General features: G+C 54.7%; 12 protein-coding genes across 12 annotated transcripts; 8 read left to right on the plus strand and 4 right to left on the minus strand.

Moving 5' to 3' along the window:
• Positions 1 to 89: 89 nt before the first annotated feature.
• M421DRAFT_419627 (cholinesterase precursor) lies at positions 90 to 2,468 on the minus strand. Its single transcript, XM_033592196.1, has 6 exons — positions 1,899 to 2,468; positions 1,844 to 1,848; positions 1,598 to 1,794; positions 1,459 to 1,543; positions 472 to 1,409; positions 90 to 423 (listed from the first exon to the last, which is right to left on the minus strand). The coding sequence occupies exons 1-6, from the start codon at positions 2,148 to 2,150 to the stop codon at positions 302 to 304; spliced, it is 1,599 nt and encodes a 532-aa protein (XP_033450109.1). The 5' UTR covers positions 2,151 to 2,468; the 3' UTR covers positions 90 to 301.
• Positions 2,469 to 3,201: 733 nt separating this feature from the next.
• M421DRAFT_37861 (uncharacterized protein) lies at positions 3,202 to 4,293 on the plus strand (the record flags this gene model as incomplete). Its single annotated transcript, XM_033589837.1, has 3 exons — positions 3,202 to 3,403; positions 3,455 to 3,905; positions 3,954 to 4,293. Coding segments are annotated over 3 exons (993 nt in total), but the record flags the coding sequence as incomplete, so codon positions are not given.
• A 979-nt stretch (positions 4,294 to 5,272) lies between these two features.
• On the plus strand, positions 5,273 to 6,886 carry M421DRAFT_100298 (pathogenicity protein LopB; the record flags this gene model as incomplete). Its single annotated transcript, XM_033586500.1, has 2 exons — positions 5,273 to 6,339; positions 6,376 to 6,886. The coding sequence occupies 2 exons, from the start codon at positions 5,273 to 5,275 to the stop codon at positions 6,884 to 6,886; spliced, it is 1,578 nt and encodes a 525-aa protein (XP_033450111.1).
• A 535-nt stretch (positions 6,887 to 7,421) lies between these two features.
• On the minus strand, positions 7,422 to 8,967 carry M421DRAFT_419630 (enoyl-CoA hydratase). Its single transcript, XM_033592197.1, has 6 exons — positions 8,752 to 8,967; positions 8,569 to 8,699; positions 8,491 to 8,520; positions 8,311 to 8,427; positions 8,055 to 8,229; positions 7,422 to 8,002 (listed from the first exon to the last, which is right to left on the minus strand). The coding sequence occupies exons 1-6, from the start codon at positions 8,942 to 8,944 to the stop codon at positions 7,869 to 7,871; spliced, it is 780 nt and encodes a 259-aa protein (XP_033450112.1). The 5' UTR covers positions 8,945 to 8,967; the 3' UTR covers positions 7,422 to 7,868.
• Positions 8,968 to 9,485: 518 nt separating this feature from the next.
• Positions 9,486 to 12,847, plus strand: M421DRAFT_60225 (nonribosomal peptide synthetase 12; the record flags this gene model as incomplete). Its single annotated transcript, XM_033595767.1, has 6 exons — positions 9,486 to 10,053; positions 10,107 to 10,324; positions 10,377 to 10,480; positions 10,535 to 10,819; positions 10,865 to 10,958; positions 11,006 to 12,847. The coding sequence occupies 6 exons, from the start codon at positions 9,486 to 9,488 to the stop codon at positions 12,845 to 12,847; spliced, it is 3,111 nt and encodes a 1,036-aa protein (XP_033450113.1).
• A 396-nt stretch (positions 12,848 to 13,243) lies between these two features.
• M421DRAFT_419633 (CaaX prenyl protease) lies at positions 13,244 to 15,258 on the plus strand. The gene is made up of 3 exons (XM_033592198.1): positions 13,244 to 13,482; positions 13,539 to 14,484; positions 14,540 to 15,258. The coding sequence occupies exons 1-3, from the start codon at positions 13,279 to 13,281 to the stop codon at positions 14,773 to 14,775; spliced, it is 1,386 nt and encodes a 461-aa protein (XP_033450114.1). The 5' UTR covers positions 13,244 to 13,278; the 3' UTR covers positions 14,776 to 15,258.
• M421DRAFT_419634 (uncharacterized protein) lies at positions 14,540 to 15,479 on the minus strand. Its single transcript, XM_033592199.1, has one exon. It carries the CDS (start codon positions 15,441 to 15,443, stop codon positions 14,859 to 14,861), a length of 585 nt encoding a protein of 194 aa, XP_033450115.1. The 5' UTR covers positions 15,444 to 15,479; the 3' UTR covers positions 14,540 to 14,858.
• A 59-nt stretch (positions 15,480 to 15,538) lies between these two features.
• M421DRAFT_131070 (uncharacterized protein) lies at positions 15,539 to 16,075 on the plus strand. Its single transcript, XM_033587382.1, has 2 exons — positions 15,539 to 15,679; positions 15,727 to 16,075. Exons 1-2 carry the CDS (start codon positions 15,633 to 15,635, stop codon positions 16,040 to 16,042), a joined length of 363 nt encoding a protein of 120 aa, XP_033450116.1. The 5' UTR covers positions 15,539 to 15,632; the 3' UTR covers positions 16,043 to 16,075.
• On the minus strand, positions 15,877 to 17,134 carry M421DRAFT_419636 (uncharacterized protein). Its single transcript, XM_033592200.1, is given in 2 exon segments — positions 15,877 to 16,956; positions 16,975 to 17,134. The coding sequence occupies 1 exon segment, from the start codon at positions 16,825 to 16,827 to the stop codon at positions 16,108 to 16,110; it is 720 nt and encodes a 239-aa protein (XP_033450117.1). The 5' UTR covers positions 16,828 to 16,956; positions 16,975 to 17,134; the 3' UTR covers positions 15,877 to 16,107.
• Positions 17,135 to 17,854: 720 nt separating this feature from the next.
• Positions 17,855 to 18,804, plus strand: M421DRAFT_4300 (uncharacterized protein; the record flags this gene model as incomplete). The annotated part of the gene is made up of 2 exons (XM_033594620.1): positions 17,855 to 18,365; positions 18,416 to 18,804. The coding sequence occupies 2 exons, from the start codon at positions 17,855 to 17,857 to the stop codon at positions 18,802 to 18,804; spliced, it is 900 nt and encodes a 299-aa protein (XP_033450118.1).
• A 711-nt stretch (positions 18,805 to 19,515) lies between these two features.
• On the plus strand, positions 19,516 to 20,571 carry M421DRAFT_4301 (uncharacterized protein; the record flags this gene model as incomplete). The annotated part of the gene is made up of 3 exons (XM_033594621.1): positions 19,516 to 19,530; positions 19,586 to 19,834; positions 19,897 to 20,571. The coding sequence occupies 3 exons, from the start codon at positions 19,516 to 19,518 to the stop codon at positions 20,569 to 20,571; spliced, it is 939 nt and encodes a 312-aa protein (XP_033450119.1).
• A 3,712-nt stretch (positions 20,572 to 24,283) lies between these two features.
• On the plus strand, positions 24,284 to 26,659 carry M421DRAFT_419639 (uncharacterized protein). Its single transcript, XM_033592201.1, has 7 exons — positions 24,284 to 24,354; positions 24,409 to 24,471; positions 24,523 to 24,792; positions 24,842 to 25,092; positions 25,140 to 25,414; positions 25,471 to 25,720; positions 25,769 to 26,659. The coding sequence occupies exons 1-7, from the start codon at positions 24,311 to 24,313 to the stop codon at positions 26,551 to 26,553; spliced, it is 1,938 nt and encodes a 645-aa protein (XP_033450120.1). The 5' UTR covers positions 24,284 to 24,310; the 3' UTR covers positions 26,554 to 26,659.
• Positions 26,660 to 26,827: the final 168 nt, after the last annotated feature.

Genomic DNA, 26,827 nt, shown 5'->3' on the forward strand with positions numbered 1-26,827 from the left:
TACCGGTAACACGTCAAAAGTTCGTTCGCACCTACATAGCGCGTCATTCCCGCGAACACCAATTCACCCATACTACTCTTACCTACCTACCCCCCCCCCCCCCTATGCCATCCCGAGTGCAATTACCGGATGATACTATGGAGCCGGCCTACCGGGACAAATGAGTCGTGTCTCAGCACTCGCGACCATGCGCTAAGTGCTGGCTCAAAGATGTTGATTGGGATCAGATATTGCGCGTGCAGGTGGTGTATCAGCTATTAGTGTTGTTGTGCTACATATTGTACAGCGAGTCAAGCTCTCTCTAGAAAGCTCCGCGTCCAGGAAGAGGATCGTTCTTCGGAGGGCAAGCCTTGTCATACGTAGTTGCCTCGAAGAATGTCGGCTTTGGGCTGTTGTTGTAGGCAAGTCCAACAAGAGTTTTGCCTGGACAGATGTTAGCATCATTGTCGAAACGATAAGAGTAGATCTTACCAGTCTCCTCGTAAGCAGGCCATCCGTACTGTGTCAGGCCCTTCTTTGGATTCTGGGCAAATGCCGCGTACGCTCCCTGAACGTACTTGATGGTAGCGTCCTGCGCAGCAGTATTAGCGAGACCTGAGTTGTCTGTCGCAGTTCCGAAAATAATGTTCAGGTCGACTCCGTGGTAAGTAGCGCTACCTCTGGGACTCAGACCAGCAGTTGAGTTGTACAGGCGGAGGTTCTCAAAGTCGCCGAAGTAGCGATAACGCCAGGTGGGCACGCCATATTGGATCCTGTACTTGGTCGAAAGTGCAACCGGGCAGGTAAAGCCGCGTTCAGTGAAGAGATCCCACTGAGCATTGGTGAAGTTCAGCTTAGCAGCCCAGCCTGAGATTCGGTACCATCCGTCTTCCTGGTCAGCATTGCCAGTCAAGAGAGGAATCTTAGCGAAGTTCCCGGATCCGGCCAAGGCTTGGTAGTCTGCGAAGACGGTGATGTTGTCTACAGTTGGGTGGAAAGTTGCCTGAGCCAGCGCCTGAGTAGGAAGCGCGGGAACCTTCGCAGCAGCGGCCAGAAGAACCGAGGTATCCTTGGTTCGAACACATGATAGTACAGTGGCGGCATCATCCTTAGGTCCGCCACAGCCAACTGTTTGCGAGACGTTGTACCACAGGGTCCCAGCATAATCAGGTGTGTTGGGCAAGAAACTGAGTGAAGTTCCAGACATGGGAATGAGTCCAGCGACGATTGGATCTTTCTTCCAGGCGAATGACCAGTAGTCTACACTGGCACCTCCAGCACTCTGGCCGAAAATGACAATGCGTGATGGGTCACCACCGAATGCCGCAATGTTGTCGCGCACCCACTCGACAGCAGCGCGGTGATCTTTGAGCGCAGCATTTGCCTCTACACCGGGAGCGCCTGAAAAGCCAAACATACCAAGGCGGTAGCTGTTCTTTGTCAGCCAAGCTTCATGCTGGAATATCTCTGGGTGTATACTTGGGCGTGACCACAACTACATCCTGACTATCAGCCAAATACTGACCGCTGTACAGTGGGCTGTGCGGACCGGGAATCTGGAAACCTTTACAATGCATCAGGAATCATTGTTGTCTTATACTCGCAACGAGATACTTACGTCCCCCGTGGAGGAACACCAAGACTGGCTTCTTTGCTTTGGTGTTGCCTGCGTTCTTGGTCCAAATGTTGAGCTTCAGGCAATCTTCAGATACAGGGTTGCTATTCTGAGCTGCGAAATTCTTCCACACACGCAAACCAGAAGGCTGCGTGAAGTTGGGGAATGCGCTGACTGGTGGCTTGTTTGACGGACAATCGCTGTTTCAGTATCAACATGAAATACACTAAATTGTCTGGAAGTACATACGCTGACTAGTTTCGTTAGCACAGGCCATAGATCGAGTAGAAAAGCAGTTACACACCCACTCCGAGGCCTCAAAGATAAGGTCTTGAGGCGCCACGTATCTCTTAGGGGCTGCGAATCTCAGCTCGCCGACTGGCGCTTCGGCATATCGGATGCCCAGGAACTCTGTGACGCTGGTCTTGTTCGATACTCCATGGCCGATGATTGTTCCGCCGGTGCTCGTTTGCACCTTTGGTTGCACTTGATCTGCAACGGCCGCCGAACCGAGCAACGTAGCTACGGCAGCGACGGTCAGAATAAGAAGCTGCATCTTGTCAGGTTGAATCGGCAGTGCTGAACTCGACCAACCCACGGCAGCGGGAGTACTGCACTCTTGAAGGGACGGCCCACGAGCGATCTAGCGGCAACCAATACGCTTTTTGGGAGACAGCGGGTGGGACTGGGATGCTACTCGCCACTTAGCGGTGACCGTGTTGCGGCAGCCATTCCGGAGTGCGGTAGAAGCTAGCGGGTGGTGGCGTTTCTCCCGAACCGCAGATGCTGTTGTCTGCTACAACAGCCAGTTCACGGTCAAATCACCAACCCTAACACGCCAGCCTCGCTGTCATCTCAGCTCCGTAAAGGCACGTGAGCCTCGGAAATATCGGACGCTGTGTTTCCAAGGCGGAGAGAAGGTTTATCTCGCTTCCCGTCAAGACGGGTCGACCGTTTCTTGATTCGCCTGTGCGGTGCGGAGACTTTTCCGAAATTGCTCCTTCCCACCATGATCGCAAGCTTTCCGTTTCCTCCGCTTGACAGCGACTGTTCCTGAACGCTCGAGTCCAGGACATGCACCGTTGAACCGGAGCATTTGTATTCAGCCTCGGCTTGAATGACACCCGATTTTGTAAGGGTTATCGCAGAGTTTCAGTCGCCCAATTCGAGGCTCATCCTGATCGACAGGACTAGGTACATAATGTTACAATGTAGTCTTCATCTCGGTGGCTATGCCGCAATGCGCCTGAACACGGGCTGTCGACCAGCGCGCTGCCGTGCTGCCGCATCCACGGCCACATTCCGGGAATAGTACGGAGGGGAAATCTCATACACATTTGCTTATTCGCTACGCGACTATCGTGGTCCGATATACCATGTTATGTTGCTTTCGCTTCGACTCTTACCAGCAATTGATCTGCTCCCGACCTTGCTCGTGCAAGACTAGGAGATAGTGTCCTTCGATCTTATATGAGAGAGAATGCCCATGATGCTTATGGATTCTCTGATGTCGCCCATGTCTCCTTTGGACTTGACATTTATGATACTGCCGGTACCCCACAACATCAACATCGAAGTTCGACTGGGCCTCAGCGATGACGACGATTGTAGGTCTTGGTACTGAGGGGCCTGTACAGCGAGGATGGGGCTTGTGGCTTACTTCAGTGCTCGCAGTTGCGATTGCTGCGGTCTTTGTAGGCGCGCGATTATTACAGAGGCTCGTCAAAAGAAGCGGCTTGGGGACGGATGACTACATGATCATCGCAGCATTGATCTTCTCGGGTCTGCTTTCTTTGACAGAATGCCAAGGTAGGTTCAGTTCAGCGACAAGGTATTTCTCAATTCTGACGCTTTTCTCAGCTGTTGTGTATGGTTATGGTCGACGTTGGAGGACGCTTGAGGCCGACACGCGCATGATCGCCCGGAAGTGGTTCTATGGTGCCAATATCGTGTACAAGGTCGTTCTGATGTTCAACAAGATCTCGATCGCCTCTCTGTACTACAGGATCTTTGCGGTGTCCAGCAATTCGTTCCGCGTCGCCTGCCATGTCATGAACGCCTGGATCGTGGCTTCTAGCCTCGCCTTCATCATTGCGACCATTTTCCAGTGTACGCCGATTTCTGCTTTTTGGGACAGAAGCATTCCGGGCTTTCGATGCTTCAAGAATGAGCTTTGGTGGATATCCTATGCCACTATACAGATCTCCACCGACTTCGCTTTGCTTTTACTACCTATACCGAAGATTGTAAAACTCTCTATGGGCCGTGCGGAGAAGCTCGGTATTTGTTTGATCTTTGGTACGGGTGCTTTGTAAGTATAGTCTAGGTAATTCTAGATGGCATATTTAACGGGAGGCAGCGTCACATTCGCATCCATCTATCGCGCAACTACAATTGCAGCATCTGCAAGCGATCCTGATCCCACCTGGGGACCTATTCCAGCCACAATCTGGTCAGTGATCGAGGCCAACGCGGGGATTGTTTGTGCTTGCCTGCCTATGCTCCGAGGTCCTTTCGTCGGACTGTTCGGTCCCTTCTTTGGTCGCTCACGGAAAGCAACAACAAAACCCAATAGATCTTACCACCTCACATGGCGAAGCGACAAGCCGCATGAATCTGCTGATGTCTCTAATCGTATACGGGGTGCCGACGATGCCATGATAGACGCTGAACGCGACAGCGAGGAGGGCTTCGTGACTATCAAGGCTGGAGCTACCATGCAGGCGAAGGAGTGCAGAGTAATCACGCGTGGGCGTAGTCCCAGCGGCATCCTCGTCAGATCAGAGTTCAGCGTAGACGACAATCTCGTCAAAACGACCAGCAACGGTGACAGGAGCACTGTCGCAAGCGTCAGCGAGGATAAGTCGCACGGCAAAGCACCGTACTCCCATATCTGACGCTTCAAGCATGACTGGGACGACACAACGTTACTGCTTTCACGAAAGCGACTACTTTCTAGGCCTCTCCCTTAGTTGATTGGCATGTTTTGTTTGTTTTCAGATACCCCTTCCGCTGAATCGATTCTGTTGGCTCATGCCATTCGATGACAACAAAAGCCGTTCTGCCTTTGGCCACAACCGAACACACTCACGGTCCCCAACGCCATAGAGGCCGGCTTGCGGCTGTTCACCGTCTATGATCGCCGGTCCGGCTCCTCAACCTAATGCACGATGTCTGTTGCATGCCCTTGGTAAATATTGGCGCTCCGGTGACAAAGTTGCAGTGAGATTCTCTGCTTCGAGGCTGCGAATCCTCTCGCAGCCTCCTGCCGACAGCCGGCAGCAAAGCATGCGTGACCAACCTGATTTACACGTGTTGCGCCACAGCATATGGCGGTGACGATCGACTCCGCACGCGGAACTAGGGCAGTGAAGCTTGTTTGGTGTTATAACACTAAGATCACGAATTGAAGCGCTGGTAAAAAGCCTTTCAGCAGTGATTGATCGGCTGCCCCGCACCTTCGCTTCTTGGGTGCAGCTTCTGCGCCACACTCAACGCAGCCATTGATCAAGCTTGGATCAGCTCCTCAGACGTCATGCGCACAGAAATTCGACAGATACTGCTTTAGCTTCGCGGGGAGCTATTTTCTGTTTATCTTTGAATCAATTCTCCTTCTTTCTCTGCGATCGTTCGAAGTTTATCACCACTAGCTGCAAAGCTGTAGCACCTCGCCCCACAATGAGCTCCAAAGCGACCACCGATAGGATCGAGGGCGATGCGCCTGGGCCGACAAAAGCGCAGATCTTAGACAAAGTATTCTCGCTTGCAACGCAGTTCAGTACTTGTGTCGAGGCCTTCAATCTCATCCATCCTTCAAAGGAGAGCGACCATGCGCAGAGGGTCGCGCTAGCAAAATTAGGTGTGCAGCAGAGCAGACTGCTCATCTTTGGCGATGCAGTCGGGATCTCAGCCCCACCTGCGACCATCGCCAGGCACATGATCCCAAGCCAGCCAGGAATCACGAACCCGGACCCACATCTTCCCGTAAACTTCGGCGTGAGAGATGATCGTCTAGACAACGACACCATTCATGAAAAGATCCGGAAAGCCTTGAACGAGATCGCTGGTCGCCCGGGCCACCTGTCAAGAGACGAGTTGATGGAGAGGTATGGCTTGAAAAGCCCTAAGCGATTCAACATGCTCGAGCATCCTGCATTGGACACGAACCGCATGGAGGCTTTCCGCGAGAAGTATGGATTGCTGCAAGACCTTGTCAGACAAAGCGGCGCTCGTGCAAATATCAAACGAAACATGAGCATAACCACAACCCATTGGACAGTCAAAGACACCGCCAAGTTCGGTGAGTTTGTCAAGGCTGTTCGTGCCGAAGTGGACGGGTTGATAGATCTGCTAGGCGTCAATGAGCAGGTTGATCGTGGAATGAAGAGCGACATCCGATCAATGGCATGGCATCCGGAACTTTCGGGCCCTATCATACAACAGGACTGGGAGAAGCTGCGCCTCATCCGTGAGGCTTGTGAGGCCAACTACCCACAGTACATCGAAGTTGCTGACAGGGCGCTACTGTACTTGACTGAGGAGCTCAGAGAGACGGTTATCGCAAATCGCCGGTCGTCTCTTGGGGCCTCCCCAATGGGCGGTGCAGCAGGTGCACGACGAAAGTCAGACTACGAGGTAAGAGCTCATCTAGAGGCAACCCAGACAACTCAAAAGAGAGGCTCGACTGGCCCGGAAGAGAAGACTGCTATTCAGTTGGCTGCGGAGGGTGTCTACGGTCCTCAAAGGCGCCCGAGTAACAGCAAGAAGAACAGCTACAACAGTCAGAAAGAGAAGCGACCCGGATGGCTCAGCGCGTTCAAGTTCAAGTCCTGGTCAAAGAGTCACAAGGCCGAGAAGGAGCAATCGAACAGCCTCCCGGAGGACCCGGTGCGCTCTCTATCTGTACCAGAGAACGAGATGCTGGACGTAGCTGCTAAGGACGGCTTCCACAGCCTTGAGCCCACACGATCCAAGAGTGTTGGCGAGATCCCAAGCGGACCAGCGGCACTGGATCTGGACTCGAGACTGCACAACCTGTCTATCAACGTAACGGGCAGCGTTGAGCGACAGGCCCCGAAGATATCAGTGGATAGCCCGAGTAGCGCGACATTCGACCAGAACGAGCTCGAGCAGATTAAAACTGTCAGTAGTGACGGCATGCAAGACTATGTTGTGCCTGCCACGACAGTGAACAGCCTGATCGATCGCCATGACATGTACAAGGGAATGGGTCGCATTGAGACGAAAGACATCAGGAACATTGCACATGTTCCCAGGGGCGGCTATGAGTGAGAGGACAATGAATTTATTGGAGTGATTGTGAAGTTCTGCGTACATACCAAATCGCTATGTTTTATCTTCCTGATTTCCACAGCATGTGAGATAACACCGAATATCACATAGATTGTCGAGAGTGAGGCAGCTGCACAAACTCGCCGGAGAAGTACCAGCCAATGGACCTCACTCCACGAGTCTTGGCGATTAATGTTGATTATGCGACCCCATCAGTGATCACCTTCCTAGATTCCTCTGCTCAGCTGCTCGAACTCTGTTATTTGTGATCGACTGCTGCACGTCATAAACACGTGGCTACCATGTGAATAGGCAGTCATTATCTTCGAGGGTTAAATGCTATAGGGCGTAAGGACGCACGGCAGATGGTTTTGCTACGGGACCGCCCGCGATCACACGGGATGGGCATGTGCTATCCGGGGTCGGCCATCGGTTTCATTGTGCTCAAAACAGACTGACATAATTGCCTACACACCTACTGAGATAGGTGACGAAACCCGGCACTTAGTACGGCAAGGCAGGTGCTTAAACACTAGCCCGTTCTTGCATTGCAGGCGAATGGCGTAATTATCACGCCAGTTATGCGGAGAATCGCTTGCATTGATTATTAGAAGAGGGGCAGGGGTTGAGGCTGCTCCTTCCTCTGCTAGGTTTTGATGGGGGTTCACGTCATACCGGTAGGTGCGTGAATCGCGTCTTCCACTCCCCCAACACCTCATGCTTTTTTGCCGTTCTCCTCGATAACCTCATACACAACTCGGCGCAGCAGTCAAACACAGCGATCTCTTCCATTTTGCATATATACATCAATGTCAAGTAGCATATCTGCTGCGCCTGGATTTTATCGGATGGAAAGTGGATCCTCCGATTTGCCGCCCACTCCATTTGGAAGCTCGTAGCGCCACACCAGCCCCAGCAAGCAACGACACGCTTGTACGAGCACTGCAGAAGGACCGATGCCGCTACGGAGCTGTTTCATTGCTCAATCCTCAAGGAAGGCGGCTGGTCGCTTCTCTAGGAATGCTGCGATTCCTTCGCGACAATCCACAAAAGAGAAACTCCCGTAATACGAGGCCCGCTCAATTGCCAATCCCGCCTCCAACGTGGTATTTTCGGCTTGTTTCCGTCAGCTGCAGATCCTTGGAGTAGATGCTCAACGCCTTGTTACCTGTCTTGACTGCATGTTTGGCAAGTCTTAGCGCAGGCGCCGAACGCGCCGCGATGAGCTGGGCAACACGGAGGGCTTCCTCAAGGACGTCTCCGTCAACGACTTTATTGACGACACCTCGCTGTTCCATCTCTCGAGCGGTGACAGGCAACCCAGTTAATATCATTTCAAGGGCCTAAAGACCGGTCAGTCTAAGCGCTCGGAAAGCAATGCAGGTTAGGACTTCAAAGGGATCACGTCGGAACCGATTCCGTACCTTCTGCTTTCCAACGGTCTTGCTCAAGCGCTGCGTGCCTCCCATGCCGGGTATTGTGCCTAAATTGATTTCCGGAAACCCGAATCTGGCATCCACTGCAGCGTAGATCATGTCGCACTATAGGTAGGTCACATCTCTGTCAGCTATTGCTCAGCAACGCTCGCCACGACGCTATCTTACGAGCAGTGCAAGTTCGAAGCCCCCGCCAAACTACCCATGGTTAGTAGCATATTTAAAGACGTCCTGTAGCGTGCTTACAGCAAAGCCTCGCACAGCTGCAATGATAGGCTTGCGGAAGCTGTCGACGGAATCGTTCAGATCCTTGAGCCACCCACGTTGGAAGGCTTGCGCTGTGGAGATGTGGGCCAATTCCGCAAGGTCTGCCCCAGCTGCAGGAACATGTTAGCAAGCACATTTCGATCCTGCGGATGACAAAGGTACCAGAGAAAGGCCCCTGCTCGCTGCCAGTAAGAATGACAACGCGAACCGATGCGTCCTTGTCCGTTTCGGAGAGTACCTCGATCAGTTCATCTATCAGCTCCTGCGATAATGCGTTGCGCTTCTCTGGTCGGTTTAGCTTCACTATGGCCACATTGCCCTCCCTGCTCAATACGATGAGCCCTGATTGTGTCATTGTGTCTGGCCGATGGGTTTAGATGATGTTGGATGCTATGAACGTTTCACAAGCTGAGGAACGCATCTATTTATCCTGTGCGATCTCATGCTCACACATACCCCGGGGACTTAGGAATCATGGCACGCGGTGGATCCCAGTCACATCCAAAACTACACGCGGTGCTGTTGCCGGAATTGAGATGGTCCCGCAGGATGTGACAGGTATTCCTGTTCCAACAGCAGATGTCTTTGGAATACGAACGTTGGTCTCGTCCGTGCCCAAAGGATGGATCACTGTTTGCGTACCCCGCTGAGCATCTGTGTCTTCACAACTTCTTGTCTGGTACGACTCCGGACTACACCCTGGTTACAATTAATCTAGATCCTGGTAGCAGCAGTAAGAGCAGGAAGTCACAGAATCAGCGATGATACACGAGCTGGAGCTTTGCCAACTCGCCGGCAGTACCGGAGCTGCTATATAAATGACATGTTGGCCGGAGCTACAGATGCAGTGCTTCATTTATCATCCTTCACCTGTTCTTCTTCGCATTGAAAGCCCTATGGCCAAGTTCAAGCATCTCGAGGGTCTCTCTGACCTTGCCCTCCGAGATCAAGATGCTCTTTCCCGATTCGGACAAGGCGCTCATCAACTAACTCCTCACTCGAAGGTTCACGAAGCCTTCGAGAGCAAAGTCGATGCTAATCCAGATGCACTTGCAGCCGTCTTCGAGGACAAAGTCCTCACATATCAGCAGCTGGACACTGCGGCGAATCGACTCTCCAACCATCTTCTCGCGTCCGGGTTGCAGCCAACGGAGCGAGTCTGCCTGGTAGTATCGAGGTCCCTGGAGATGCTCATAGGCATCTTCGCCATCTTGAAAGCAGGCTGCCAATACGTCCCAATTGACGGTGGCGTGGCGTCGGACAAGCAACTAGCCCACATATTCAACGACACCGCCGCGCACCATATCCTCTGCTTGCCTAGATTTCAGTCGCGCATCGAGAAGTTTGCTGGCCTAGGCGCGCACGTCACGTGTCTTGCTCTCGACGCTCACTTCGAGCAGTCGCCCGCACGGCCGTTTATCGATTGCATCTCTACTGATGGATGCTATGCTATCTACACATCAGGTACGATCTAGCACTCGTCAACACGTCATTGTCACGGCTAACATGCTCGTCAGGAAGCACAGGAACGCCAAAGGGCGTTGATGTTTCGCACGCCAACGTCACCAATGCCCTGTTACTCGAGCCCGCCAATCTCGGCATACGGCTAGGGTCCAAGGTCGGCTCGGTCTTGAGCGTGGCGTTTGACATGGGAGCGTGGGAGATCCTCGCGTGTCTCATGAATGGCGGCACTTTGTACATGAGAGGCTCGAGATGGGATGCCACACTGCGACAGGTGCGTTAAGATTCGCCAACACCCACGATTGCACCCTACTAAGTACCTGCAGATTGACACGTTGATATCGACGCCTTCCATCCTCTCCAAGTACAGAAGAGCAGACTATCTGAACATCAAGACGGTGGTGACCGGAGGCGAACCCTGTCCGCAGAGGTACGAGCTACAGTCCGAGCTGACATACGCCGAGTACTGACATGCATCTCTTAGTCTCGCAGATGAGTGGGCAGAAGGCACTTGCTTCTACAACATCTGTGGCCCCACTGAGATCACGATTCTAAACTCAGCGCATCGGCACACGCCGGGTGCTGCGCTGTCGATTGGGAAGCTGCTCCCCAACACAACATGTTACATTCTGGATGAATACGAAAACCCAGTCGCACTCGGTGAAAAGGGGTCTGCGTGGGTCGGAGGCGCAGGGGTAACCCGGGGCTACATCAACCTGCCGAAGTTGACATCAGAGCGCTACAAGCTCGACAAGTTTAGAAACGACGGGTGAGTCTTTGCTAGTGTCCGCGGTACACATACTGACTGTGTTAGGTCTGTGATGTTCAACACCAACGACATCGTTCGATGGCGAGAGGACGGGTCGCTGGAGACGTTCGGCCGAGGTGATGACCAGGTCAAGATCAAGGTAAGGAAAGCCATGTCTCGTTTTGCGCATCTTCTCACTCCATCCAGGGCTTCCGAGTTGAACTGGACGGTGTGTCCGCTACCATTGAGAATTACGACGGCATCTCAAGAGCCGCCGCGTTGAAAATCGACGACGGTCTGCATGCATTCTATGCCGCCTCAAAACCCATCGAGGAAGAGGATCTGGTCGCCGCGGTCAAACATGCGCTGCCCTACTACTCCATCCCGACGCGCTGGCACTTCGTCCGTGCAATTCCGCTCACCCCCAACGGCAAAGTTGATAAAATCGCTCTTCGCGATCTGGCCGCCGGCCGTCGCGGCCGAGCAGACTCTGTCACAACCATAACCACAGCCGTGCCGATGGATTCCGTTACGTCCGACGTCGGACTTTATCCACCCCCACTAGCTTTGTCGCACGGACAAAGTCTGGATTTCGAGAAGGAGTCAAGATCCGTCGCGACAGCGATCTCGACACCGACTTCAGACTCGTCGAAGAGCATCATTGACATCGAAAAGGGATCGGTCGCCGTCGAAGAAGGGTTCCCCGAAGTCGCAGATGCGCTGCCGCAGAAGCGCGGGCTGCACGGCCAACGATGGGTCCGACACAGGGCGTTCATCTTGTATCGGCGGTTCTTCTCCGTCGTGCTCATGGCCAACCTGGCTGTGGCGGGATTCATTCTGCACCGCAAGATTGCCCTGGGGCAACGGGTGCTGGGTGATCTCGCTACGGCTGCGGCGTCCAACCTCTGCGTGGCGGTGCTGATGCGCTCCGAGCCCGTTGTTAATCTGCTCTTCACTGTCTTCTGCTCGGTTCCGACGTGGTTCCCGCTTGCGATTCGACGACACTGCGCGCGTATCTTCCACATCGGAGGGATCCACAGCGGGTGCGCGATTGCGGCAACCGTCTTCTTCACCATTTTTACAATCACGGCTACGGTGGAGGTAGCCACGGAAGACTCGTCACAGAGCGTCTCGACAGCCGTCCTGGTCCTCTCGTATCTGATCATGGTTCTGCTGATCGCCATTGGCTCCCTGTCGCACCCCAGCATCCGCGCCAAGTACCACAATATGTGGGAAACGAGCCACCGCTTCGGCGGCTGGACAGCGCTGATCCTCCTCTGGGTCCAGATCTTCCTCGCATCCACAGATCTTAGCCCCAACACGGCTCCCTCGTCAGCCTACCTCCACTCGCCTCCGGTGTGGCTGATCAGCGTCGCCACCGCAGCCGTCATCTTCCCCTGGGTACACCTGAAAAAAGTGCCCGTCCGCTCCGAGGTGCTCTCCAGCCACGCGGTGCGGCTGTGGTTCGACTACACGACACCCGTAGTCGGCACCGCGGTGCGGCTGGCGGAGCGCCCGCTCGCAGACTGGCACGGCTTCGCGACCATTACAAACCCCGTAACAGCTGCAAACCCGCACGCGACGGGCTTCTCGCTGATCGTGAGCCGCGCGGGCGACTTCACCGGGCGCCAGATCGAGCGGGCGCCGTCGCACATATGGGTCCGCGGGATCCCGACGTGCGGCGTGCTGCGCATCGCGACGCTGTTCCGGTCCGTCGTGCTCGTGGCCACGGGCTCAGGCATCGGCCCGTGTCTGGCCGTGATCCTGGCGAAGAAGGTGCCGGCGCGGATCCTGTGGACGGCGCCGAACCCGGAGCAGACGTTTGGCAAGGAAATCGTCGACAGCGTGCTCGATACGGATCCGCATGCTGTCATCCACAACACGAGGACCATGGGCAAGCCGGATATGAGTCTGATGGCGTATCGGCTGTGGAAGGAGAGCGGGGCCGAGGCGGTGTGCATCATCAGCAACAAAAAGTTTACGACCAAGGTGGTGTATGATATGGAGGCGAGAGGGATTCCAGCGTACGGGGCGATTTTCGATTCGTAGATGTCGCACGGTTACGACAGGGCGTTGGGCGGTACTATGTTGTTTGAGCGCTGGTGTTTGGTCTGCAGGGTTCGATCTTTGTCATGTCCATATCTTGTTGTCGTGTCGTAGAACAATGCTGTAATCACGTCATGCCTTGAAGGCGTGTTGTGAAGCTCGGGCCGATGCCTGTATCCTCCAGGCTGCCATCTGGGAACTGAATGGGAGCTGCTTTGCGCAGAGGCGGCCATGTCTTGACGCGTCTTGACGCGACTTGACGCGACTTGACTCGTTTGTTGGGTGTGGAACCAGCAGCATGTTCAGGGCGTGGACGGGTTCGCGTCTCCACCACTAGTGACTAGCGCGTCTCCACCTCAGCCCTACAAAGTCACGCCGCGGAAAGTGTCCTCAACTCGCTCGTGTGGCTCCGTTCCTCGAACACCTCACGCATCATGATCCAGGATCTCCTGCAGCGCCTGGCCCGCTGGCTTGACCGGCCGCTATTCCCCTGGAAGAAGCTGGTCGTCGGCTTCTCGCTCGCCGAGTTTGCGCTCGAGAACTGGCTGCTCTTCCGCCAGTACCGCGTGCTGCAGCGCACGACGGTGCCCAAGGCGCTGGACAAGGAGATTGACCAGCAGACTTTCGACAAATCCCAGGTAGGCAATGTGCAGCAGGCGGCGGTGAAAGTGTGCAGTGCGGCTAACAGGTCCAGGCGTACGGCCGCGCAAAGGCGCAGTTCAGCCTCGTCTCGGCTCTCTTCAACCAGGCCAAACACATCGCCACTCTCTACTTCAACGTCTACCCGATCCTCTGGAGCGTCGCCGGCTCGCTCGTGGTGCGCTATGCCCCGGTCAGCCTCTCTGGCGAGATCCCGCGCTCGCTGCTGTTCATCTACCTGATGACGTGGGCGGAGACGCTCGTCGGCCTGCCCTTCTCGTACTACCACCACTTTGTGCTCGAGGACAAGTACGGCTTCAACAAGATGACGCTCAGCACGTGGGTCGCGGACATGGTCAAGGGCCAGGCGCTCGGCCTCGCCTTCGGCATTCCCATCGGCAGCGCGTTCCTGGCCATCATCCGCAAGACGGGCCAGAGCTTCTTCTACTACCTGTGGGTCTTCATGCTCGGCGTCCAGATCCTCGGCATGACCTTGTACCCGATCCTCATCGTGCCCCTGTTCAACAAGCTCGAGCCGCTCCCGCCCGGCACGCTCAAGGACGCGGTCGAGGCGCTGGCGACGAAGCTCAACTTCCCTCTCGCCGAGCTGCAGGTCATCGACGGCAGCAAGCGCAGCGCCCACAGCAACGCCTACTTCACGGGCTTGCCGTGGATCGGCAAGAAGAAGATTGTCATCTTCGACACACTGCTCGAGAAGAGCTCAGAGAAGGAGGTCGAGGCTGTGCTGGGCCACGAGCTCGGCCACTGGAAGATGAACCACACGTCGCGGCTGCTGTTCATTGCCCAGGCGCACCTGTTCTACACGTTCGCGCTGTTCTCTGTCTTCATCGACAACCGCTCGCTCTTCGCCGACTTTGGCTTCCACAGGGAGCAGCCGAACATGATTGGCTTCATCCTGTTCAACGAGATCCTGTCGCCGACGGATGCGCTCTTCAAGCTGGGCATGAACTTCTGGACGCGCAAGATGGAGTACGAGGCTGGTACGTTTCTCATTGATTCATGGTGCCCCTGGGGCTTCCAGCTAACTTTTTGCAGACGCCTTTGCTGTCAATCTCGGCTACCGCACCGAGCTCGGTGCTTCGCTGCTGAAGCTGCAGATCCAGAACCTGTCCTCGATGGACGCCGACTGGTTCTACTCGTCGTTCCACCACTCGCACCCGATCCTGACGGAGCGCCTCCGGGCTATGAACTGGTCCAGCAGCGAGAAGATTACGTCGGAGAAGGCCAAGGACGAGGACAAGGCGGTGAAGGCCTCGGGAACCGAGCTGTAGGCGCTTTTGGTGGTTGGACCTATGTTTGGACCGTAGAAAAAATGCAATCCCTGACGCCATGCGGATGGTGTCGTCGCTGCACCTCAGGCGTCCTCCTTCCTCTTCTGCTCTTTTTCCCTCTTGCGCAGCGCATCCCTCTCCTTCTTCGCCCGCTTGCGCGCCTCCTTGTCCAGCGCCTCCCCCCCGCGCTTCCCGCTGGCCTCAACGCCCGGCTCCTCGCCCCCCTCGGCCACGACATTCGTCCGCTCGCCCACCTCGCCAATCTCAGTCCCGCCCTGCTCCCGCTCATACACGTCCTTGTCCTGCCACTCGACTTCCCCACCCGTCTCGTCTGCGCGCGTCTCGCCCTCGCCCTTGCCCTTGCCCTGCCCTCGTCCGGTATATCGCTCCTCGACCTCGGCCACCTCGGGCTCCGGCGTCGCCTCGGGCTCCAAAACCTCGCCGCGCAGCCCCGCCGCGACGCGCCGCAGGTTGTGCATCACGACACCCCCCGCGGGCCCGCCGTGCGAGCTGAAGGATACCCCCGTCGGCGTGATCAGCGCGTCTGGGTGCAGGTGCGCGTGTGCTTCTGAGTGGGTGAGGTAGGATTGCAGTATCGTTGCGGCGGTGGCGGTGGGGATGGGGGTGCTGGATAGCAGGCGGTGGGGCGGGGGCGTCTCGGCTTGCATTTTGGTGGTGGGGGTGGGAGTATGAGGGTGGTGAGGGTGGTGAGGGTGGTGTGGGTGGATTGGTGTGAGGGTGGTGGAACTTTTTAACTAGCGCCGTTTTCCTCGGAGGTGCTTTGAGCACACCGCACCTCACCGCACTGACTGCACCACACCGCACCGCTGCATCGTCGCACGCCGGAAAGACCAGCGATGAACGCCCTTCGCTGCCTGCGCGGCCTCGCGCCCGCGCCCCTCAAGCAGTACGCCTCCAGCTCCAAAAGTACGACGGACGCTAACAGCCCAGGCTCCGCAACATGTCCCTCCTCACCGCGCGCCGCCCGCTGCTCCCATCCTGCTCGCCATCCACGCTCGCGCCTGGCGCTCTATCATCAGCCGCCCCCTCGACACCATGCTCGGCGACGCTAGACGTGATGGCCAAGATTTCGGCCTCGCCGGCCTTTGCGGGCACGCAGATTCGCTGCGGACCGCGCGATACGTACAACCCCTCGCATATTGTGCGGAAGCGCCGACATGGCTTTCTGAGCCGGTTGAGGACGAAGAAGGGGCGGAAGTTGTTGATGCGCAGACTGGTCAAGGGACGGGGGAATCTCAGCCACTAGAAGAGGGGGTGCTGCTGGACGGAGGAATCGAGTGAGGCTGTACATTACGACTGTACATTACACAACTACTGCCTAGACAACACCCTCTCCAGCTCCTTGTCAACCTTGTCCATCTCCGTCAAGATGGCCCCAATCGTCGCATCCCTCGCCTTATCCAGCCTCCTGAGCACATCAAGCCCCATCTTCCCGTACTCCACCGGCTTCAACAAGTGAAGCGGCGCAACCACGTCCCCACTCAGCGTCGCCTTCTTATCCGCCAACAGCCCCCTCAGCGCCGTGATGCTGCGATCCCTCCGCTCCAACTCCTGAACCAGCTCGCTCCTCCTCGCCTCCTCGCCAGCCCTCTGCTTCTTGCTCCGCTCCTCCTCCCCCGCCGCATTGGTCGCGACTTTCCACTTCCAAATCGCCTCCTTGGCACACTTCTCGATGCACGTGAACCGCACAGGCCCGATGTTAGTACCGCCGTACCAGCGCGCTACCACGACGGCGCCCTCGGCTTGCGTGTCGTGCAGCACGCGCGCCAGACGGCCGCCGGCCCAGGACTCGCCGTCGTCATCGTGAGCCGTGTCGAATAGGTGCGTTGAGGAAGTTAGCGTTTTTTGCCGCGAGCGCACGCGATATGCAGATATGCGGTGTGTTGCGCTGAGGAATTCTGGGAGCCGTTGCAGTGCGGTTGCGCTTAGGGTTGGTGAGAATACGGCTTTGAAACTTGATGTTTGCTCAGTGATTTTTGAGGAGTGGAATGTGTCTGGGATGCTGTCGGGGTGTGCGCGCTTTTGCGCCATGGAGGTGCTGTGTTTGTGTGCTTTGGTATTGTTGTGTGCTTTGGTATTGTTGTGTGCTTTGGTATTGTTGTGTGCTTTGGTATTGTTGTGTGCTTTGGTATTGTTGTGTGCTTTGGTATTGTTGTGTGCTTTGGTGTAGTTGCGTGCTTTGACATCGTTGTGTGCTTTTGTTGCGGGTGTGGTGACGTGGGCCTGGTGGTGGTCGTTGGATGCGTGAGTGGGAAGGCTTACGCGGGTTTTGGGGAATGTCGAGCCGCGACGCGCCGAATGGTTGCGTTCAAGAGGTGTTTACATCAGTGTTTCCATCGAACCAATCTCATCGCCATTTCGGCATCGCAATATGAATTCTCTTGAAAGGCAGCGTCGTATTTGAAAAATTATGAGATGCGCTTGCACAGTATGAAAGCGCACCTGGCCCGGCGGCACAGGTCGTGTTGGCCACCACTTTCCACAGCGTCTTCAACGTTTTCGAGCTATTTACCGCCGCCAAGGTAAAGGTGCAAACCAGTGAATACCGGGGCATGCTGATTTACTCCGCTCGGTATCTTCAGGTGCATTTGGAGATACCATCTTGAGACTTGAACACCGAATACCGCCATCTGGTGAACCTTTCATCACCTGCTTGGATTACTTGCGACTGGATTAGAGGATCGTAATCAAGAGCAGGTTGCTTTGGATTCGTAGCAGCGGCCATCAGTACCTTCACTCGCTCCAGAATGTGCGCCTCACCAAACGTCAAGCAGTCTCACTGACAGGATGGCACTTTCACGCTAGCCACTCGCAACGCGCATATATATCGCAAGGATCCACGGAGCCTCCCCCCGCTGCCTACCATAATCGGCGTCGACCCAAATCGGTACAAGGCATCTCCCACAAGCGCGGTCTGATCAAGAGGGTAAGCACGGCTCTCTTCTCCACATCACCTCTTCCCTTCGATCCAAGAGACATCTATCTGTACGGCACGCTCTTTCGAAAACAGGATCACGATTCACATCCAGAACCACAACGCTTTCTCCAAATATTCATCATGGGCCGCTTCGAAACTCTGAACGCAGATACCCAGGATCTAGTCAACTGCCTCCTTCCTGCGCTCGCTTCTGCCTTTCACGTCGACTCCGTCCTCGAAATTATCCCTGAGGACATCCGCATGCGTGCATGGGACTGCGAGCGCCGTGACCACATTAAGGACCAGACTGAGAGCGATCCTCGCAACTGGGGCGTCCAATTCCTCAAGGATCTCAAGTCTATTGCACGCCTGAACGGCGGCAATCTCAAGGAGTTCCAGGACCGTCTCAGGGCCAAAGTCGACACGCACGAGGCGAAGCACCCATGGTGCCGTCTCAACGATATCAAAGACATCAAGAGAGATTACGAGCGCCCTGATGAGCCTGAACCGCAGTCTGAGGCCGAGTCGTCCACGTCATCCATCGACTCGTATCTCGAAGAATTGCACGAACCTGAGTTTCCCAAGGGTACTAAGGGTGGTCGCAAGCGCAACCACGAGATTTACGAGACCCGCCTACAGCTTCCTCGCAAGCGTAGGTTGCAGATGCAAAACCGATGCCATTTTTGATCTAACATCTTGCAGAAGGTCGTCTCCGCCGCGCCGAGGATGGCACGCTGTACCGCAAGGAGAAGCACGCAGAAAAGCGGAGCAGGATCTCCGAGTCCGCCGAGCGCAGCACTCCGGGACGCCGCGCCAGCAGGGCTATCCAGTCGGACGAAGACGAGATTGAAGAATTTCGTACCGGTCCCTTGCGTGCTCGCCCCCGTTTTTCTGTCTCCACAACTCCAGGCGCGTTGGCTCGCTCTGACATTGCAGAGGCTGTGAGCGCGTCCAACGAGCCTCTCGAAGTGCAGAAGCTACAGGCTGAGCTCGAAGTCGCCGAAGCAGAGCTCCGAGCTGCTCGCCTGAAGTACCAGTACATCCAGGCAAAGGAGGCCACCGAGCGGAGCATGGCGCAACGAGTGGACTAGAAGGTCTCCGCGCGCTACTGATTTGTCTTGTAAAAGGACGAGATGTACGACAATACTAAGGTGAGCAAACGGTAACACGACGAACACCTGCGACTCGTCCATCGGCCATCGTGCGCCTAGTGGTGACACTCGAACTTTGGAAGTATCTACTACGGGCTCGTATTGTAGTTGTATTTTGCTTTCCTTTCTTTTCTGCGGTACTGTTCACTTTCACGGATTACGGGTTCTCCTACTGTGATCGAAGCTGTCATCAGCTCAGCAGGGGGGGCACCAAAACGAACGTCTTTCGCTTTCTATGTCATTCCACTCAACCTGATCTACACTCGATACCTTCAAACCGAATGTCGACCTTCTGTCTCCGCGGAGTTATATTCGCGTTTGTCCCCTCTTCTTCTCTTGGTCGAGCTGGAACCGTTCTCATGACTTGTAAGCAGTTTAGCCCCACACCAGGCTTACTTAGCTCGCTCCGTAGCAGTGGTAAGAGTACCAAGCTTTCCAGCGGTGCGCTTCTAAAGGCTATCGTGAAAACTTTCGTGATGCGTTTGGCTTGGCGGCGCGTCTCGCGCCTTCCTCCATTAAAGTCACAACAAACGCCTTTCCTCGCACCCCACTTTCCTACCACCGCTATTTCCGCCCAGTTGATCACGCCTTCCCTTTTTGCTTCACTGTTCTCACCATACACTTCACGTTACATCAAGAGAAGGATTGATCATGTCGGATAACCAGGTACACTTCACCGACTGTCATTGTTTCACTAACTCTTGACACATGCGCGCCGTAGTACTCGCGCAGCTATGCTAGTCGTATTCGTAATCCAGCCGCGTTGCACTTGCAGACCGCCAACTCCTATGCGGCCCTGGTGGCAACTGCGGGACCAGAACATGACGGAAGAAGCTCCTCTTCGGGCTCACTACCATCATCTGGCAGCTCTGCTTCCCGCTTCTCCAACAGTGAGAGAGCAGTGTTTCTGCCAGCTCCGTCCAGGTCGCAAGCTCAGACTTACAACAACTCGGGAACGGTACAGCAGCATGTGAGCCTGACTCGCCTTGCATATTGTTTTCTCCATCGGACCGAGCTGACTCTTCTTTCCAGCACTACGGCTCACCTGAGCAGACCCGCGCCTATGGTTTCGGTTTCTCCAGCACACCAACTCACACCGGCTTTGCTGTGCGCGCTGCCAACCGCGATGCCCTTCGCACTGCCCGTCATGCTCCCACAAATTCGACTAGCTCCGTCATTTCCGTGGCTCACAACTACCATGCTCCCCAACCTTCCTCTCTGGCTGGCGTGCCTGAGTCTGTCGCTGTCCAGGAAATGGCCCTCCGTCAGGGTCAGCGCGACACCGCCAGCGCCTTCAACGAGGTACCTACTAACCCGTTCGCGCAGCAGTTCGACCAGCTCTGGGCTTCATTCTACAAGCTCGGCAAGGATTGTGGTGGACAGCGCGCACCTACCCCCGACAACCCATCGCAGCAGAATTTCGCCTGGACTGTACTGATCAACCCGTACACCCAGTCTCTCAAGAACCCGAATGGCAGTCTCGACCCTGCCTGGACCAGGAGGATGATCGTGGTCGCTCTTGATTGCATGCACGAGCTCATCCGCATCACCTGTCGCCGCAACAACGGATGGGATAAGATCGTCGCTGATATACCTCTCCCTGCTCGAGAGGCCCTGGTCGCGTTTCCTGACCTTGCTGCGGAGTACGAACAGCTCAAGCGGGATGCCAACGAGGCTCGCGCAGGAGGCCGTCCTTACGGCTACTAAGTCACAGCACTGGCTCTTGGTGGAAGGAAATTTTGTACGCGGAGGTGTCATCAAAGCATCCTGGAGGACTTATGCTTCATGTACCGCATTGCGTTGAGAAGATACCATTGGAGGACTCCCGCCCGTGTCAGAGCGCTCTGCTCCTTACGTTCGTCACGCCTAATGATGACCACAAGGCGTTTTTATTTTCGGCGTTTTTCGGATTTTCATGTTGCCGGCGGCAAGCACGGGCGTTGCGGTGTATGAGGCGTTCATGGCGGGCTTGTTGTTGTTGGTGCTGTTCGATGATGTTCTACAATCAACCGTGTGGAGGAGAAGCCTGTATCGAGACTGCGTGTCCACTGAGATGTTGCGAGATGAAAATGTAAATTACCGTGGACCCGTTCACCTCAAGCTTGATCCCCTTGCTGTATAAGTTCCCTCCAGAAGATTTTCAAGACTCACACCTTCCTCACCGGCTTCGACGACGCTCTTTACGTGTCAATCAATCGTAGGACCAACTACACAGCTCCAGGTACGCTGGGTGTCACTGCCGAGGTATATGATCAGCAGAGCACTGGGATCTAGCAAGATGTATGCACTGTCGTGGACTTTGATTGATTAGCAGCCAGTCCATCCTGTTTAGATTCTTACTGCTGGTTTGACGCGCTCGTAAGGGGAACTCTTAATGTGCACCCCAGTAAGTTGTATCGTGCACCCCAGGACGCTCAATCACGGTATACCAATGCAGCTAAGACGTAGATAGCTGAATAGCTAGTTTACTGTGTAGATTAGATCTCAGGGAGCTTCTACAGTCTTACTTAGCATATGCAACAACTTTAGCTAAGGACTTAGCGCACCTTGGCTGCCGTGGCCACACACAGTATGCGTTAAACGTGAAGATATCTATCTTAACTCTTGTTATTTTTATTACTTATACGCGTTGTTATTTTTTTTTGTCTCTAACAGTCCTTTACTGCGACTAGGAGGTCTCTAATTGTACTTGCTGTCGAAGCTGCGTGGCAGCAGCCAGCTCTTTTACTGGCACCTTAGCCGCTAACTTAGCCACTGCCACTCCCTATTAATATGTGCATCATTATTGTGCGATCGCGACCTCTTGCTCCTCCGCAAGGCTTAGTATATCTGTTGCCTAGCTAATGATAGTACAAAATAGATTCAATACAAGTCTCTACTAAGCCACAGCATACTTGGCTGCATTGAGTGTACTGGGGTGCACAACACAAGTTACTGGAGGGCGCGGTAAGTTTTCCCGCTCGTAAGGTGCAAAGCCCGTGAAGCTCACACTCCCGCAAGGCACAGTGACAAATTGAAGCACACACATGGTCTCTGATGTTATACAAGGTCTACCGCTTAGCAGCTTCTATAACTTCTATTTGCAACCTGCATAAGCCTTGTCTCGTCGCAGCTCCCATTAGATCCCTAGCCCTCAGGACTGCAGCGCTCGAAAATCATGCTACAAGCTTCACAGCTCTCTTCTTCTTTGGAGCTCCACTTCCTGCATCGCACGCGTTGACGTCTAAGCCTTACCTTGACTAGTCCTTACCTCAAGAACCAACCTTAAACCAGTTGTAATGTTGTGATGAGAGTGCAGTGCTTTGTGACTTTGGTGTTTCTTGCCAAGTCTTTAAGCCTCGCTTAGCACGGATGGTGTGGGTGAGGGTGTCCGTAGGGTGCACTGGGTGAGTCCGGATACGCCAGGATATTGGTGAGACGCACTCACTACCCGGGCTGTTGCTGTCAGACTACAGATGCTTGTTTGAAGTCTGACCGATCCAAAGCAGAGGACCGCGCTACCGCAGCTTCTGACTCGCTGGATGCCCGCCGCTCCGGCGCAGAGTAGCAGTCCTGGCTGAGGGGTACTGCAAATGCTCCCATGCAAGTTGATGCAACATGCACCCGTCAGTGTGCCGACGCAGTATGTTTCTCATCGCGCACGCGACACGTGGCTTTTGGCAACGACGAGCTCTGTCGCCTCTCCCACGCTAGTGTGATGTGCGTGCGGCTCTGCGTGACGTCTTGTTCAGCCGCTTGGCTCCGCTCCTACTCAAGTTCCCAATAGCCTCTACGCGGAGTTCTGGAAGCACTGTCGAACGCACTATCGAATGTCTTGCACATGCCGACGGCCCGAATGTAACAGAAACTCCGAACTTGCCAAGTTGGGCTCTAGACTGCAATAATTCTGGCTCCGCGGATGCTGTTACTTGTTGCATTGGTAGAAAGATTGTCCTCCTTGGAGCGAAGACCGTGACAAGCCGGCCAGGATTTGATTGCGCGTGCCTTCAGGCAGGTTTCGATGTAGGAAGGAGGCTGCATTGCATCTACAACAGTGCATTGTATACCTGCTATATCCTTTCTACACCGACCTATATCTAATTCCCGAAGTCTGGCTCAGTTTGTGGATCTCGGAGTGAGCCGTGCAGCCGAACGTTGCGGCAATTGCCCCATGCGGCAAACCGCGGAGTAAGACTACTGACAGACAGGGCAGACCCAGGTTTTTCGACTCATATGCACCAGGACAGGCCCATCACGAGGCGTTTCGCGACGGGGCTATTCGGGTACGGCACAGTTATCAGTAGGAACCAGGTTTCCCCGCATTTGCAGGAACATGACCTTGTTGTAGGCAGCATTACACAAGAACAACACAGCCTGTGAAAGAAAATCGTATCGCACAGGATTTTAGAGGCGAACTTCTACAGTTTCGTGCTTATGTTAGATCTCTAGACTTGTTGTTGTAGTGTTATGTTGCAACAGAGAGGAAGGCTTGTTTGATGTTCCTAGCAGATCTACTCTTGTGACTGTGGCGTTTTTGGTCATCGATCGGCCCAACAGGCGCAATTTCGGTGCCGCGAAATCGGAGGTTTCCAAGCAGAAGCCACACCGTCATTGCTGGGCATCGTGCTTAGCAAAGCTTCTTTTGCCCAGCCTATGTAACGTAGCCCACCGCGAGCAATTCTGTGCACCTGGAAATTGTGTGCGCTGAGGCTGCAATGGAGGCCTCATGGACGCGGGTTTCGCGCTTCTTCGCGACTTCCCCAACGCAATACGAGTTACCCGCGCCGACTCTAAACAGTCGCAACTTGCGCGCTTGATGGAACCTTGACGTGCAGCATGCCCACGGCTCTGCTCGAAGACGTTGTGGGTAGACGCAACTTAAAAGATGGCGGGCTTTGTGCCGCAGCGGCGACTCCGACGCTAGTTCATCCTGGTAAATGTTGGGGTCATCCCCGTGGAGGTCAGCATATACCGAGCTCAACTCCACAGACGCTAAGTTCGATCAAGAGCAAGCCACTGCAGACAAGCTTCATCGGCTCCGGGCTTAATTCGATCGCTTTCGTGTTGTACAACTTCAGGTCCTACAGTTGCCATGCGCGATCAGGAATGTTGTTGAATAAAAGGCTGGAAGAGAGGCTGGAGTCGTGCAGACATTCGTAGGGCAACTCCTCCCAAAAACGCGTTGAGGCTGTCAGACCACAAACCACAAAGTTAGCCGTGTGCAGGGAAGACTTGATGCTAGTCATTTCCTTTCTGGCCTAGCCTTCATCGTGGCCTGCCTCGCTAGCGTGTGCGCGGACGCATTACTGGACGCTTGCATTTCGTTCTGAGGTGAGGTGATGAGGATCAGACCGCGTGGTCTGGAGACCCCTCATTTCTTACCGCACCGACGGTTGCATAAATACTCCAAGCTCTCCATGTGTGATGATCAACCAAACCCCAGCGTTCTCGCTTTGGATCTTTCATCATGGCTGACAACCACGCTAAGCTACAAGTTGAGCGACAGGATGTGTAAGCTATACACGCGTACCTTGGATCCAATGAATTAGTACTGACTGCTTGTAGCGTTCACGAAGAGAAAGGTGCTGTCAACGCGACCAACCCACAAAGTGGAGTGGTATCTGCGAAGTGAGCCGCCTTTGTCGATGTCAAGGTCATCCCTTACTGACATGTCACCAGAATTCAGAACCCACTCATGCACATGAGTGAAGAAGAATGCCTTGCAGATGTCAACGGTTTCGCTAAAGAGCATGGCTTCGAGGACATCCATCCCCTGCTCGTCAAGGGTGCGCTTATCTCGCGCGACCCCACCAATTTTGCCACCGTGCCTGGCATGACGGAAGACGAGAAGGTGGCCATCGCAAACGAGACGCTCCACAAGTGGCGACAGCCCAAGGTTCTCTACTTCACCATCATCCTGTGCTCTGTCGGCGCTGCTGTTCAAGGATGGTAAGCAAGACCTCACCGTCATACGACAATTCGCTGATGATGATGACAGGGATCAAACTGGCTCGAACGGAGCTAACTTGTCTTTCCCGACCGCACTTGGTATTCCAACCAAAGATGACCCAAATGCCGAGCGCAACCAGTGGTACCAGGGCCTGATCAACGCCGGTCCCTACATTGCTTCTGCCTTCTTCGGATGCTGGTGCTCGGATCCTCTGAACAACTTCTTTGGGCGTCGTGGCTGTATCTTCGTGTCTGCTATTTTCTGCGCCCTGTCCCCTATTGGATCGGCTGTATCTCAGAGTAAGTCTTCACAGAATTCTGCAACAACCAAATCTAACGGTGAATAGCATGGGAGCAGCTTTTCGTTACTCGTCTGCTTCTTGGTATTGGTATGGGATGCAAAGGCGCTACAGTGCCTATCTTTGCGGCTGAGAACGCTCCTGCTTCCATTCGTGGAGCTCTTGTCATGACATGGCAATTGTGGACTGCCTTCGGCATCTTTCTCGGAACCGTCGCCAACTTGGTTGTTAAGGACACCGGCGACATTGCCTGGAGGCTGCAGTTTGGCTCAGCCCTTATTCCCGCCTTGCCTCTCCTGGCTGGTGTCTTCTTTTGTCCGGAGGTATGTGATCATCTTCACCGGGCATTCTGTCAACACGACTGACTCGCAATCTCTAGAGCCCCAGATGGTACATCAAGAAGGGCAAGATGCAGCAAGCATACACATCCCTCAAGCGCCTCCGAAACACCGAGCTCCAGGCTGCCCGCGATCTTTACTACATTCATGCCCAACTCCGTGCTGAGGCAGGCGCCCATACTGTCAAGAACAACTACATCACTCGATTCACCCAGCTCTTCACTGTCCCTCGCCTTCGAAGGGCCACTGTCGCATCCGGCACTGTCATGATCGCCCAGCAGATGTGCGGAAGTAAGTATCACTATCATGCATGCAGAATCACAGACTAACATTACACAGTCAACATCATCGCCTTCTATTCCAGCACCATCTTCGAGCAGGCTGGCGCTAACAACACTGAGTCTCTGCTTGCGTCCATGGGATTCGGTATCGTCAACTTCCTGTTCGCCTGGCCAGCTATCTGGACCATCGATACCTTTGGTCGCCGAACCCTCTTGCTGTTCACTTTCCCTCAGATGGCTTGGACCTTACTTGCTGCAGGTCTCTGCTACTTGATCCCGGAGAGCAGCAAGGCTCACATCGGCCTCGTCGCTCTGTTTGTCTACCTATTCGGCGCTTGGTACTCTCCCGGTGAGGGACCAGTGCCATTCACCTACTCAGCGGAAGTCTTCCCTCTGTCTCACAGAGAAGTCGGCATGTCCTGGGCTGTCGCCACGTGCTTGTTCTGGGCTGCTGTACTGTCCATCACCTTCCCCCGCATGCTGGCTGCGCTTTCGCCCACCGGCGCATTCGGTCTGTACGCAGGCTTCAACCTCATCGCTCTCGTCATGATCTTCCTTTTTGTCCCCGAGACCAAGCAGCGGACACTCGAGGAGCTTGACTACATCTTTGAAATTCCTCAGCGCACCTTCATGCGCCACCAGTGCTTCACTGTTCTGCCGTGGTGGATTAAGACCTGGATTCTTAGGAAGAAGATCGGACCCTGCCCTGCCCTTTGGAGCTTTGAAGGTCACGATGAGAAGGAGCAGCAGGAAGCTGTGCGCAGGGCCAGTATTGCTGCTGCTGGCGAGGATCCGGCGCAGAGGAGGACTAGCATCACGGAGAAGATTTCTGGCAAGTTCTAAGCCATCAGCAAGGTCATGTGGAAGTGATATTGGTTCTTGTTCTCAAAGGCTGTATCGTAGATAATATTGCCCTAGTACGCAAATGGTACCTTACTTTGTTGCATTGATACCATCTCCCATGGCTGACTCCACGCGCCCTTGAAGCTTCCAGTCCCTCCCATTGCAGATGGAAGTCTTTGATCAAATCACCCTTACCGTATCTGACTCACCACCTTGGTAATGACTGAACAAGCGGCAAGCCCTTGTCCCTTCTTGCTGCTGACATTTGAACAGG

Source organism: Didymella exigua, assembly GCF_010094145.1.
Source record: "Didymella exigua CBS 183.55 unplaced genomic scaffold M421scaffold_10, whole genome shotgun sequence".
Taxonomy (NCBI): domain Eukaryota; kingdom Fungi; phylum Ascomycota; class Dothideomycetes; order Pleosporales; family Didymellaceae; genus Didymella; species Didymella exigua.